The sequence below is a fragment of the Oratosquilla oratoria genome, chromosome 25 (genome assembly GCF_046742065.1).
Source record: "Oratosquilla oratoria isolate Oo_2021 chromosome 25, ASM4674206v1, whole genome shotgun sequence".
NCBI classification, from domain to species: Eukaryota; Metazoa; Arthropoda; class Malacostraca; order Stomatopoda; family Squillidae; genus Oratosquilla; species Oratosquilla oratoria.
In genome coordinates, this window is record NC_134801.1 from 44,053,920 (window position 1) to 44,069,142 (window position 15,223).

At 38.0% G+C, this 15,223-nt stretch overlaps 1 protein-coding gene across 2 annotated transcripts in view; it reads left to right on the forward strand.

Moving 5' to 3' along the window:
- Nucleotides 1-15,223, forward strand: part of LOC143038928 (alpha-1-inhibitor 3-like) — a 194,659-nt gene that overhangs the window by 172,050 nt on the left and 7,386 nt on the right. For both annotated transcript variants that reach the window (XM_076208694.1, XM_076208693.1), the window contains exons 28-30: nt 7,552-7,764; nt 11,834-12,148; nt 14,601-14,687. In XM_076208694.1, the coding sequence (XP_076064809.1) occupies nt 7,552-7,764; nt 11,834-12,148; nt 14,601-14,687 (615 nt within the window). The remainder of the gene's footprint in view (nt 1-7,551; nt 7,765-11,833; nt 12,149-14,600; nt 14,688-15,223) is intronic.

Below are 15,223 nucleotides of genomic sequence, written 5' to 3' on the forward strand. Positions count from 1 at the left end.
TCATTCAAATTCCCAGTCCACCAGCTGTCTTCTAAACTCTGACTCAAATCACTGAGTTACAATGTTTGAGCTTTTGAGCTGGGTAGATTGTTCACCTATGTGAGTTAACAAGTCCTGCATTTGGAGAGGAACAACCAGCACAATATGTGTATTTTTACCTACCTGACTGTATGTGCCTAATTGTAGTATACTGCAAAAGGAACAACGCCTCAAATTCATGCACATTTCCAACTTAATCTATAGCCTTGATTTTCAATTAATATTTAGAGTTGAACTCGTCTATTGTTTGAGCTTGAGGTGTATCACCCTCTATGCTATTCCAAGTATCTATGCATCTATATGGAAAATAGTATTTCTTCACATCTTTTACATATTGTCTTAATTTGCTCCTATGTGTGCTTGTATTTACCTAGTTGTATTTTACGGGAAAAGGAGCTATACTCATGGTGTCCTGTCTTCATATCTCATTTTATCTAAACTGTTTTTAAATTCATGAATTGTTTTTGCACACACCACTTTTTTGTCTAACTTGTTCCAAATGTCTATTACTCTCTGGGGAAAGCTGTTCTTTTTCAGGTCTCTTCTTTAACTGCTTTTCTTGATTTTTTTTCCGTGTCCTCTTGTATTTCTACTATCCCATTTTATTAGATTCTCTCTATCAATAGTTTCTATTCCTTTCATGATTCTATAAATAGTTATCAAGTCTCCTCTCTCTCTTCTTTGCTCTAATGTCTGTAGCTCAAGTTTTGCTAGTCTCTCTTCATATGATAGTTCTGAGAGTGTTGGTGCTAATTTTGTAATTGCTCTTTGTATTCTCTCAATTTTTGTTATACATTTTTTTGTACTTGGTGACTACATCATTGCTGCATATTCCAATCTTGGTCCTATCAAAGTGACTAGTATTTTCTTCACCATTTCTTCATCCAGGTATGTAAATGCCACTTTGATTGTTCTTATCAAACTATAAGTTTCTCCAAAAATCTTGTTTATATCTTTCTCAGGTGACATATTATTCATTATAATGACTCCCAGGTCCTTCTCATTTTTTTTTTTTATTTCTTCTTCTCCCAGTTTATATGATCCCACTATTCTTTTTTTTTTTTTTTGCTTCTTCCAAATTACATTATACTACATTTCTTGATATTGAATTCCATCTCCCACTTCCTACTCCATTCCCATACTTTATTGAGATCACTCTGTAGCAGCTCACAATCTTCTTCTGTGTTCACTTTTTTCAACAATTTTGCATCATCCGTAAAGAAGCTCATATAACTTTCAATTCCTTCATCCATATCATTAATATATATAGCAAACATTATTGGGGCCAAAACTGTTCCTTGTGGAACACCACTTATCACTTCATTCCAGCTAGGGTGCTTGTTTCATATCACCACTCTCATTTTTCTTTCATGCAAGAAGTTTTCCATCCACTTCAGTAGTTTATCCTGTATTCCTCCTGCAGTTTCTAACTTCTTAAGCAACTTCTTATGTGGCACCTTATCAAAAGCTTTTTTCAGGTTTAGAAACGCACAATCAGCCCATCCATCTCTTTCTTGTATTACATCTATTAGCCTTGAATAGAAACACATTAAGTTTGTGACGCATGATCTGCCTTGTCAAAATCCAAATTGCCTTGGATTTAGTACTTTGTTTTTTTCCAAATGCCTTGCCCATCTACTTTTGCAAATGCCTTGCCCATCTACATCTTCTTTCACAAATTTTAGCTATCGTACTTGTAAGAGAGACCGGTCTATAGTTAGTAGGGTCTTCCTTGTTTCCCCCTTTATATAATTTTACTACATTTGCTCTTTTTCAATCTTCTGGAACTTTTCATTCTTTCAATGAACTGTTTATTAAACTATGTATTTTGTCTGTTAGTTCATTTCTGTAATCTCTCAAAATCCAGTTTGCCATTTCATCTGGTCTATGCAATTTTTTGACATCGAGAATACTGAAGTGATTCATTATTTCATTCCTTGTTAATTTTTATCTCTTTCATAGGGGGACTCTCTCCTCCCATTTGATATCTCTAGGTTGTATATTCTCCCTTGTAAACACCGATTTAAAATGCCTATTCATAATTTCTGCCATTTCTATTTCCTCTGTGTATTCAACTCCTCCTCGTCGTAGTTTCTGTAATTCTTGTTTGTTTTTCAGTTTATTGTTTACAAATCTGTAAAATAGCTTTGGTTGATCTTTACATTTTTCTATGACATCTTTTTAATATTTTCTCTTTTCTTCTCTGCACACTTGTACATATTCATTTCTATAACTAGTATATATTTTCCATTTTTCAGGTCTTTTGTCTCTATTCCATTTTATCCAAGCTTTATCCCTTTTGTTTTTTATTTCCCTACATCTTTTGATGTACCAACACTTTACATATCCTTTTTCTCGTTTTTGTCATGGAACATAGTTTTCCACTCCTTTATCAATTTTTGTCATAATATTCCATTTCTCTTCAACTGTTGTTTCCTCGTTATTTATCCTTTCCCAGTCTGTTTTTTGTAAAAGTTCTCTCATTTTATATAAAAAAAAATCCATACATCAATCTTCCCTTTCCATTTTTTTTCCATGTACTTTTCCTCATTTAGTTCCAGTTCAACCAATATGTAGTCACTTTTACTTATTGGTGCCTTATATTCAATCTTGTACACTATTTCAGGTTCTGATGTGATTATTAGGTCCAGTCTTGATGGTTCTTCCTCATTTCTATACTTAGTATTCTCTTGTATCCATTGCATCATTGTATGTTCTATAATCATATCAAGTAGTACTTTTCCCCAAAGGTCATCTCCACCCTTCACTGTCATCCCTTCTCAGCAGATTTCTTTACAATTAAAGTCATCCATTAAAACTATTCTTCCTCCATCTTCCATTATCTTATTTAGTGTTATCCTTGTGTCTTCTAACATATTTTTGTGTTCTCTCTCTTCCCACGAAACTGTTTTAGGAGGCACATAATTTACTACAAAATTCCAGCTCTTCCTATTCCTATCCCTGTCCTCCACTTCCATCATAATCATCTCTACTCTATTCTTTCCATATGTGATATTCTTCACATTTATATACTTCTTAGTCAGGAACATAACTCCACCCAATAATTATATGCACCATGTCGTACACTGTTGGGTGGTAGTGAACCTTTCACTTTTGTCTCTACATTATCCATTATATCTGGTTCTTTTTCCTGCAGGTAATCATTCAGTTCGTTCAAGCCTGTTATTAAGCCATCTATATTTGTGTGAGACACTTTTAATTTTCTGCTACTTCCATCGTGTTTTCTGTTTCCCTTCCATTTTTCTATGCTACAAACCATTTCCTCACTTTCATATCCACTACTCTCCAATAGAATTTCTCTTTGTCTGACTCTGTTCTTTTCTCGTTTTTTCCTTAGCTTCTAGTCTTTTTGTTTATTCCTCCTCTCTTTCCTCTTTATTCATTTCTCTTTTTATCCATACCTGTTTATATAAATCACTTTTTGCTAGTTTCCCTGTTTTTGCTAATATATTCTCTGCTGTCGTTTGTGACCTGAATTTAATCTTAATTGGTCTGGTCTTATCTGTATTGTATTTCTCTATTCTATTTATTTCTTCAATTTCTTTCCCTGTTTCTTGTTCATTCTCTTGAACTATTTTTGATATTTTGTTTAACTTTTCCTTTTCCTCTTTTACTCTTGTAGCCCTATTTAGATTATGCTTCTCTTCCATCCGTAATATAATTATACATTTCTTTTTTCCGCTAAGTCTCTTACTATATTCTCGTTCTCTCTCATCACTTTAATAACTGTGTCCTTAGTTTATTCTTTCATCTGTTGTATCACTATATCTCTAAATACAATTTTGTTGTTCTCTTGGACTTTTCTCCAACCCTGTACCTCTTTTGCTATGGACTCTTTATTCTCTTTATTCTTCTTTAATTCCCCATTCTCATCTTTTACTTCTTTTAACTGTTCTTAATTCTTCTATTTCTTTATCTAGGTTTTGGTTCTCCTTCTTTGGTTCTTCCAATTTATCAACTCCTTGTGTAAGTTGGCTGAACCTAACCTCCCAGTGTTTGATCATTTTCACTCTTTCCTCTAGTCTTGCTAATCAGGGGAGGTTGGCATTTCTTCCCTCATTAAATCCATGGAAATTATTATCTCCACATTCTATTGTGTTGTTCTTATCTATATTTTTAATTTTAGTGCCTTTACTGATATTTTTTACTTCACCTGAGTTGTCTGCAGTCCTTTTGTTGACATTTCTTCTGACGTCTGGGGGAGCCCATTCGTCTCCTTCCTCATTTCCTTCCATTTTCCTTAGTAATCACTCCCTTTCTCCTTTTTCTTCATCTTCCCACTACACCATGAGCTTTCCCCTTCCCCACAAATACATCAAAGGTACTCCCTCGTCATTGATATCTACGAAATTTGAGTTTTCCTGGAGCTCCAAACTTTGCTGTCACTCCTACCGTCGTGTGTGTTGGGGGTGGGGGTATGTGATTCACCATGGTCTTGGATCACGTATTGGACTCATGATCAACAGCTATTTCCCTCCCGTAAGAGAGCTCAGAGCTCATATATGACCAAACTATGGGTAATGCTGTGACCTTACACCCACACACACACCCAACTCTCAGCCCACGAGAACTGGAGTAACGACTCACAGCACAGTGATGCTGAAATTATTTCAGCCCTGGACAGGATTCAAACCCACCCAGGGCTGAATCAATTTCAGTGTGTGTGTATCTACTTAATATTTACCTAGTTGTATTATACAGGAAGGGAGCTATGGTCGTAGTGACCTGTCTTTGTATTTTTCAGCATCTGATTTGTTCTTGAATTCTTGTATAGTTTTTGCACACACTGTTACCTCATCCAGTTTGTTCCAGAATTCTACCACTCTGTGTGGGAAACTATTCTTTTTCAGATCACTTTTATGATTATCCTTTTTAAGTTTCTTTTCATATCCTCTTGATATTCTTTTATCCCACTTTAATCAATCTTCTCTGTCAAGGACTTCCATCCCTTTAATAATTCTGTAAATGGCCAATAGATCTCCTGTTTCTCTTCTTTGTTCCAGGGTTGATAGTTCCAGTTTGGATAATCTTTGTTCGTATGTCAATTTAGAAAGTGCTGGTGTCATCTTTGTTGTTGATCTTTGGATTCTTTCTAATTTCTTTATAATTTTTTTTTGTAATGGGTGTCCATAGTGTCGCAGCATACTCCAGTCTTGGTCTTATCACTATAACTAATATTTTCTTTACAATTGCCTCATCCAAGTAGTCAAAGGCCACCTTTATTGATCTTAGTAAATTGAAGGTTTCTCCGACTATTTTGTTAATGTGCTTGTCTGGTGACATGTATTTGTGTTAATGATTGCTCCTAGGTCCTTTTCTGAGCTTACTTTTTTATTTCCTTTGTACCAATTTTATATCACCCTGATATTCTATTTTTACTTTTTCCAAACTTCATTATACTACATTTTTTTATGTTGAAGTTTAATTCCCACTTTTGGCTCCATTCCCAGACTTTATCCAGGTATCTCTGTAGTGATTCATTGTTCTTTTCTGTACTTACTTTCTTTAGTAGTTTTGTCTCATCTGGAAAGAAGTTCATATAACATTCTACACCTTCATCCATGTCATTTATTTATATGGCAAACATTATTGGAGCTAATACAGAACCTTGTGGTACTCCTCTTATCATTTCTTCTCAGTTTAAGTTTTTGTCTCCAAGTACCACGCTCGTTTTTCTCCCATTCAAGAAACTGTACAGCCGTGACAGTTACGTGGCATGGAACGTGACTGACGTCGCCATCGACCTGACGCTTCACTGCCAGTGCGACCCTGCTTGACCCAACCTAACCTAACCCAGTACAATTATTTAATTACACACGGGTAACTTACCCACGCGGTATATATAGCGGCTTCTGCCGCATGTAAAATCAGTTTGACACAAGTACTCCTAGAGGTCGGACGCCGCTCTCGACTCCAGCTCTCTCGACAAGCACCCACCAATCTTCAGCGGCCGGTGGTGACGAGGAGACTTGTCTCCTTTGCTGCTGCCGGTCTGGCTCAAGGCTGACGGCGACGGCAGCGGGTTTACACCAGAGACAAATACATAAATTTCCCAAGTCACGTAATCATCTGTTTTCAGAGTTGTGCTTGGATGAAAAGAGATACACGCACACCTGCTCGCTGGCTTAGCGGAGGCCCACAACTCAACTCTGATTCAGAGCCCTTAACTCTTCGCCGGCTGGTTGCGAGAGAGGAATTGGGGAGCCTCTCTTGCCGACCGGCCCGCACCCATGCCCTGGGCTCTTCGATGACGCTGGCGAGTGGGTTTACACTTCTGACATTTACACACAATTCCCAGGTCATGTAATTCTCTACTTTCAGAGTTGTGCTTGGAAGTAGAAATATAAAACAACACCTGCCTGCCTGCACACCCACCCACCCTTGTACCGCCATTGGATCCACTCTCCTTACTACGCTTCGGACATCGCTCGCTCATCGCTCAAGCCCAAGCTGGGGCTAAACAGGGACGCTTATGCCTTAACCTGGGGCTAAACAGGGACGCTTATGCCTTAACCTGAGGCTAAGTATGGATGCTTATGCCTTAACCTGGGGCTAATCAGGAACGCGCTCTCTACATGCGGGTAGTGAATTCTACTCACTTCCCATAAGATACATACACACACCTCTCACGAACATAACCACACCCCACGCACAAACATCTACTCATATTTTTTCTTCGACTAAAATTCGCTTCCTTTCTAACTTTCTCTGATACTACATCTTCTCATTTCAGTTTACCTCCCACTAAAGATTTTTCCGTTTTTCCACCTTTCGATTTTTCTCAGTAGCTTTTTGTGTGGTACTTTATCAAATGCCTTTTGTAGATCTAGGAAAGCACAAGCAGCCAATCCATCTCTTTCTTGCATTATTTCTATTAGCCTCAAGTAAAAGCAAATCAAGTTAGTGGCCCATGATTTTCCGTGTCCAAAGCCAAATTGTTTTGGATTAGATAATTATTTTCTTCCAGATGTTTAATCCATCTACTTTTGATAATTTTGTCACATATTCTAGCTATTGTGCTTGAAGGGGAGACCAGTCCATAGTTTGTTGAGTTTTCTTTATCTTCCCCTTTATATATTGGTACAATATTTGTATTTTTTCAATCTTGTGGTACTTTTCCTTCTTTGAGTGAGTAATCAATTATCTTATGTATTTTGTCCGTTAGTTCAGCTATGCATTCTTGTAGTATCCAATTTGCAATTCCATCAGGACCGTGTGATTTCCTAACATCAAGGTTTGTTATTTGGTCCCATATTTCCTTCTGTGTCACAATTATTTCTTTCATTGGAGGGTATCTTTCTCTCTGTCTTTCATCCTAATTTTGTGTACTTTCAGTTGTGAATACAGATTTAAAATGTTTGTAAATTCCTTAAAATATTTACTTATCCACAGTTATCATTTGTTTTTTTATTTGTAATGCCAACATCATTCAACCTTCTTGGTTTCGTTGGGTTATACTTGTTACTGGACAACGTGTGTGTTTTATTGCAGGACACGGTGGTTGCCCTTCAGGCCCTGGCATTGTTCTCCAGTGCACAGGAGCTAGGTGTCATGAATCTGACCATCACCGTGGGAGCCAAGAACCTCCAGCAGTCCTTCAACATCAACGATAAGAATAGAATTCTTCAGCAGTTTGCGATGCTCCCAACTCTGCCGACTAACATCACCTTGAGCATGACAGGCAAGGGATGTGCTCTTTTGCAGGTGAGGTAAAATCAAGTACTGTACACTGCTCATTCTTTGTTACAAATTTGCACAATTAATATCTAGATTTCAATGCTAGAATAGAAGATGAAGCAATAGATGGAATGGTTGGGAAGTTTGGAGTACCAGGTGTAGAGAGTTGATGATAGCTAACACACACTGTTTAAGAAAAAAAATCAAGCATAAGTACACATGGAAAAGGGTGATGGATGGAAAGGTGGTTCATAAGGCATCAGTGGACTACGTAGTGGTATTCAAAAGAAGAGTAGGAAGAGTTCTGGATGTCTATGTTCTTAGAGGAGAGAGTAGAGGAATATCAGATAATTTTTTGGTGAAAGATATGTTGAGAGGAAAAGGGGAAAAGGTAGAAAGTTGTTCAGAGTAAACTTTTTAAATGAGAAGGAAAAGGATGAGGAGTACAAGGAAAAGCTGAGAGAATTGTGGGATATGGTGAAGGATAGAGCAGAGGTAGGAGCAGAAGAGGAATGGGGGTTTCAATCAGGGAGTGACAGGGTGTGCAAAGATGGTATGTGGAAAAAGGAAGATAGAAGTGAAGAAGGTAGTAGAAGAGAAGAAACGAGCATTCAGGGATTGGTTGCCAAATGAGACCAGAAAAAAAATATGAGAGGTACAGAAAAAAAGAGAAGCAAAACATAGGATAAAGGAGAGCAGATGTAAAATGGGGAGGGTTAAGACATAATTTTTCGAAGTAATAAAAATATATTTTGGAAGGAAGTTAAGAGAGGAAGAGGAGGTGAGTCAAGCAAAAAAAAAGAAAAAAGAAAAAAAAAAGTAAAAGGTGCAGATGGACAAATGTTAATAGAAGAAGAGGTGGTAAGGGGAAAATGGACAGAGTATTTTTGGGGAGCTACTGAATGTGGAGGAAGATAGGGAGGGATTGGTGGTAGCATTGGGAGGTGCTAAGAAAATAAGAGCTAAGAAAAAATGAGGCACAATTATTTTTTTTAAATGATGACAACAGGTAAGGCATCTGTTTTGAATGGGTGTCATGCAGAGTGTCTGAAGAAGGGAGGTACAATACTAGTGGGCTGGCTAGAGAGGTTGGTTAATGTGTCTCTAATGGAGGGTTGAGAGTCTGTACAATTCCACTTTACAAGGGAAAAGGGGACAAATGTGATTGTATAGTTGATAGTATTTCAGAGGGATCATTTTGTTGAGTGTAGTTGGGAAGGCATATGAGAGGGTTTTAATTGAGAGGACTAGAAGAGGAAAAGAGGGAGTGGTAAGGAGCAGTGTGGGTTTAGGAAATTTGGGGTTCTGTGGATCAGATATTTGTGGTAAGACATATGTGAAAAAGCTTTAGCAAAAGATAAGGATACTTTTTAGGTCTTTATGGGTTTGGAAAAGGTTTATGATAGGATAGGCAATAAGCAATGTGGGGAGTATTGCAGATCTATAGGGTTGGGGGAAGGCTGTTAAGGGCAGTCAAAAGTTTTTACTTGAGCACTAGATTAGAGCCTGTGTTAGAATTGAAAATGGAGAAAGCAAGTGGTTTGAAGTAATGGTGTGGCTGCTTTAGGTCTATATCATGTTGCCATGGATGTTGAATGTATACATGGGTGGGGTGGTGTGGGGGGTAAATGCAAGGATAGTGGGCAGGAGACTGGAGATGGGAAAATGAAGAGGAATGGGAATTGAGTCAGTTGTTATTTGTTAATGACACTGTTTCTTGCAGGGTCAAAGGGGGGATTAAAGTAATTGATGACATAGTGTGGGAAGGTATGTAATAGGAGAAAGTTGAAGGTAAATGTGGGTAAAAGTAAGGTGATGAAATGTACAGTGGGAGAGGATGGCAGTGAGTTGGAAGTAAGTTTTAAATGAGAGAAGCTGGAGGGAGTGGATAGTTTTAGGTATTTTGGGTCGTATGTGGTAGGGAAGAGAGAAGTGAAGGTGGAGGTAGATGGTAGATAAAGAGAAGCAAGTAAACGCCTTGAGGGAATAAGAAAGTTTCATGAGATATAGACATCTGGGAATCAATGCAAAGAGATTATATGAAGGAGTCACTGTGCCTACAACATTGTATGGGGCAGGGACTTGGAATTTAAGGGAGGCCGAGAGGAAACATTTAAATGTGTTTGAGATGAAATGTCTGAGAAGTATGGTAGTGGTTACAAGGGTGGATAGTGAGAAATGAGAAGGTGAGAAAGAGAGCGGAGGTGGAAAAGGAGATGGCTGATAGGGCTGATGAGAATATTGGGATAGTTTGTACACAAAGAAATAATAAGTGAAGAAAGATTACTAAAAGAGCTGTGGAAGGCAGAGATGGATGAAGTGAACTTGAGGGGACAACTGAAGATGAGATGGATGGATGGGGTGAAAAGGGCTTTGAGAAAGAGGGGAATGTTTATTGAGCAAGGAAAGAGAAGACAAGAGATAGGGGTGAGTGGAGAATGGCTGTGTATAGATGACACTTTGATGCAAGGAAGGGAGGGGACAGGAGAGGGGGGAGTGTTTGTGTGTGATTAATATTTTGACACAGCCCTAATGGTTTTCTCCCCATCCTCTCTATTTTCTGCATGAGGGGACAGAGAGGGGGGGTTGCCAATTAAGTGAAGCGGCCTTGCTGTGGATATACTGTGTCTTGCTATACTGTTTCTGACCAAGGGCAGTGGGCAGGAGACAGGGATGAACCTTCATCCACGAGGAGCTAAGATGAGAGGGAGGAAAGAGTGTTGGATGGGAGTGAAATAGGTTGGAGTGGGAATGTGCCTTTGAATTTGGCTACTTCCCTTATAAAGAGAGAAAAAGCCTTTGGTATATGAATAGGTAGATAGATAGTTTACTTTGTACAGAATGTCATGAAGCAAGTGAACTATTTAAAATTTTCTGGAAATTTATCCAAACATGTTGATAGTAATGGAAACAACTCATATCATTCTGACTTACACCAGGCTGTTTTCTTCAGCCAAGGGACACCATTCCACAATTAACATGTTAAATCATGATGCACTAATGACTGTTAGAATGGTGAACATGTTGAATACATGTATCATTTGCTATAGATCCTGCACATTCAACAAATTTGACCTTGAACACTTCACTGATACTATCAACTGAGGTTACGAGATGGGAAAGTAATTATAATTTATGATTTGAGATGATACCGCTCCCATTCGTGCAACACAATTATCCTCTGATCTGTAAATCAATTAAGACTACACTAAAGTTTTGCCTAAGTGGCAGACAGTACGTTGAAATCCATTATAAACAAGGTGCCAAACATTGTGTCCAAGTGTTTCTCAATAACATTAGAGACTATTGATTGCAATGTAACCACATAAGAAGCAAGACCCAAATTTCAGTCTTCAGGGAGCCTATGCCTGCATATCAAATTAAATTATGATTCAGCTTATTGTTGGAGAGACTGTAGTCTTGGACCTTGTAAAGGTTGATAGGAACTGCCTGTATCCCGGCCACTCGGAACATCACCCATATCTGAGCAGATATACCCTCTGCATATCCTGAGTGTAATAAAATCAGATTACAAATATGTGAATTGTTTAGCAAAAAAGTGAATACTTGAATGATTTCTCTTTTCTTGTACCATAAAGCTTTAAGCTGTGTTCAGACTTGGATTTCTGTATACTTTTTATTTGCAGTTTAGTTTCTTTGAAAAATGGGTCAAGTCAGATCTTGACCATCTACAAAAACATTTGCAGAAATAATTCTTGATCAGTGAGAACCAGGAAGGTAAGCTGATGCCCATTTCCCTCCAATATCCTCGCCTGGTTCTTTTCCTCTAAACAAAGCCATCTAATATTAGTCGGAACAAAATAATTCAAATTGTACACTTGAGGTGAATGAATAATTCGGGATGAGGGGTTCCCCCCAAACTGATTTATATCACTTTGCATTAACTAGAATAAAACAAAAATAGTTATCCAATTGGAATAAGAAATAAGAAAGGGCAGTCATTTCAGGACAAGTCCAATATTGGCCACCAAGTCAGAGTTAAAAAAGCAATGAATATAAAAGTGTTTGTGGGAGATAATAGTTTCCTAATAAAAGCTCAGTCGGTACCCATTAACTGAGGGTGATTCTGCTTCAGGCTGTCCTTCGTTACAATGTGCCTACTCCAGACCCAGTTGACGCCTTCAGTCTCAGTGTGAAAACAAGGACTGTCGCAGACAAGAAATGTGTGACCAAAGAAATCACCGCATGTGCCATCTACCTCCTCCCCAATGAGAAGTCCAACATGGCCATCTTGGAAGTCAAGCTTGTATCTGGCTACATGCCAGTCAAGGAGGACCTAAAAGCAGTCGTCAAAGGTTCAGAACTTTTCAAGAGGTTTGAGGTTGATGGCAGCATGGTCTTGTTCTACATTGATGAGTTCAGCAGTGAAGAATTATGTGCTACCTTTAAGGTAAAGTTCCTGTTGGATTACATGTTCTAAGGGCTAATGGAACTAATCAAAGTCTGACGTACAAGACTTGTCTACAGGGCCAGCGTTAGGAATTTGGGGCCAAATAGGAAAATTGTAGTGGGGCCTCTACTCTACAAAAGTTCAAAATCTATGTTTTATTTTGGTATGCCAGTCTTATCCAAAAAGCATGAAATGTTCAATACGTTAAATATTGAAAGACAACATGAAAGTTTTATTAATCTTTTTTTTTTATTATTATTGTTATTATTAATGGAAATTAACGTTTGGGCTCAAACACTCTGCGTGGGACACGATTTGATAAAATAGGTCAAATAGGCTTAAAACTGGCCATGTTTGTCAATTATACATTTGTTGTATAAGGACCATGAAGCCTTGGTGTAGCAGACGCATACACTTCAATTCCCAAAATAGGGTTCAATGGTTACATTATATAGATGGTTACAATGTCCATTCTGTTGATTTTCAACACTCAGTTCTGTAAGAGCTTATGCTTAGCAAAGCACTTTGTCATACAGCTTCTAGGCAATGAGTGTTCTTTCGTCATTGCAATGTCATATCTAAATGAAAAGACCATCACATGTCTCATGACTTGAATAGAAACTTAAGATACATATTTTGAGGGGTTGTATTAATGACATATTTCCACAGGTTGTTGTTTCAGACACAAGATCAGTCAGAGAAAAAGTACATAAATCTCTACCTAAAAATACATAGTTTATCTTCATTTTTAACCTATTTAACTGAAGAAAGGCGACTTTAGGACTGTCTTTACTATAAAGTGTAGTGTTTGTGTCATTTTGACAATTGGAAATAAACTCATCTGCTGGGATTCGAACCCCCGCCAGAGCGGATTGCTTCATATAAAGCGAGGACCGTACCGCGGTGGTACAGGCGGTACGGTCCTCGCTTTATATGAAGCAATCCGGTCTGGCGGGGGTTCGAATCCCAGCAGATGAGTTCATAAAGTGTAGTGCCTGTTTGTATAAATGTGTTTGTATTTTACTAGAAGTATTATTTACATGACAAGTGAAGATTTTTTTATATAATCAAATGGTATGTTCCCAGGCCTATACAAAGTGAAATACAGTCGAACCTCGAAAGCCCGGACTAATTGGGGGGAAGGGCGGTCCGGTCATGCCAAAAGTCCGGTCATCGAAAATGTTGCCCTAACACCCGTAGATTTTCGTAGCGGTATACGTATAGGTAATGTATGATATGGCATAGAAACACAGAAGAATAATACCCTAACACTGTAATAATAACAATACTGTAATAATACTATAATACTAATAATTCTGTAATAATAACTGTAATACAGGCATGTAAATGTACTGTACATACATTGTACTGCACTGTATTTTTTATTACGCACACTGTAAATATCGGAAGGTATGCACGCGGGACAGTGGTGGCGGCCAGGGTTGCCGCGTTTTCTACACTGCCGTGTAGAATGGGAGTGTTGCCATACCGGAACATACATTTTTCTCGGGAGTGTGCAGACTTTCATAGCAAGATATACTTGTCAAACTTTGACAAAATGTTGATTCTAGTTGTTGTTTTTTATTCTTGAATGTATACAAGGCCCCCATGCCCTAACATATTCAGTAAGATATAAAATATATTTTATATTATTATCGCTAAAATAAAGCTGAAACTTTAGCGTAGAATTTTTTCTACACCGTAAAACGTATCTTTTGGGGTATGATATTTTATAAGTAACACAATTACCAATAAAAGTCATATTTTGATGTACCATTTATTATTTGATAACTAGTTCTATGATTTTTAAACAAAAGTTTGAGTTTTTGAATGTTTTTAACAGCCAGCTGATATGTAGAAAAAAATTCCTCATGTCCTTGTGCAGTTGCCACATGCCACTATTTTACTACGTTTTGGTACAAAATTCTACGAAACGGCAGCCCTGGTGCTAAAAGAAAGCTGAAACTTTAGCGTAGATTTTTTTTCTACACCGTAAAAATGTATCTTTTAGGGTATAATATTTTATGAGTAACACAATTACCAATAAAAGTCATATTTTGATGTACCATTTATTATTTGATAACTAGTTCTATGATTTTTAAACAAAAGTTTGAGTTTTTGAATGTTTTTAACAACCAGCTACGTAGAAAAAATTTCCTCATGTCCTTGTGCAGTTGCCACATGCCGCTATTTTACTATGTTTTGGTATAAAATTCTACGAAACGGCAGCCCTGGTGGCGGCTTGACTGGGCCGGGTTTGAGTACACGTGTACGGCCATCGCTGCCACCTACTGGACAAATAGGGAACTTTACTTGAAAAGTCCGCCCTTTGTTCATTTCGACCGGTCATACGAGGGTCCGGGTTTTCGAGGTTCGACTGTACTTTTTATTTTTGCATGAGCAGTTTTCCTAAATTATAAGATATTTTCCCCTAATGGATTATACACTTCAGGTAACAAGGGAAGTGGACGTGGAGAAGCCCAAACCAGGTACAGTGCGGGTCTACGACTACTATCAACCAGAATTCTTCCTTGATCAGGTGAATGATGACAATTGGCATTTATTTCATAACTCAGCCCTCTTTTCTTACACCTGGCACACTACTTGCCAACCTTTCTACCCAATCTATCCTCTTTGGTATTCTAACTGCTTGTTGTGTGAATGATATTTTGAAGCACCCTGAAGCAATCTTATCTTCACTTTTTCTGCATAAGGGGACGGAGGGGGAATGTCATCGTTAAAGCAAAGCGGCCATGCTGTGGATGTACTGTCTTTCTACATTACTTCTGACCCAGGGCAGTAGGTGGGATACAGGAATGGCCCATCATCCATGAGGAGCTAACATAAGAGGAAGAAAAGGGAAGTGGATGGGAGTGAAATGGGTAGAAGTCAAATGTGTATTTACCTAGTTGTATTTTATGGGAAGGGGAGCTATGCTCATGGTGTCCCGTCTTCATATCTCATTTTATCTAGACTTTTTAAATTCGTGTATTGCTTTTGCACACACCACTTTCTCATCTAACTTGTTCCAAATGTCTATTACTCTGTGAGGAAAGCTGTTCTTTTTCAGATCTC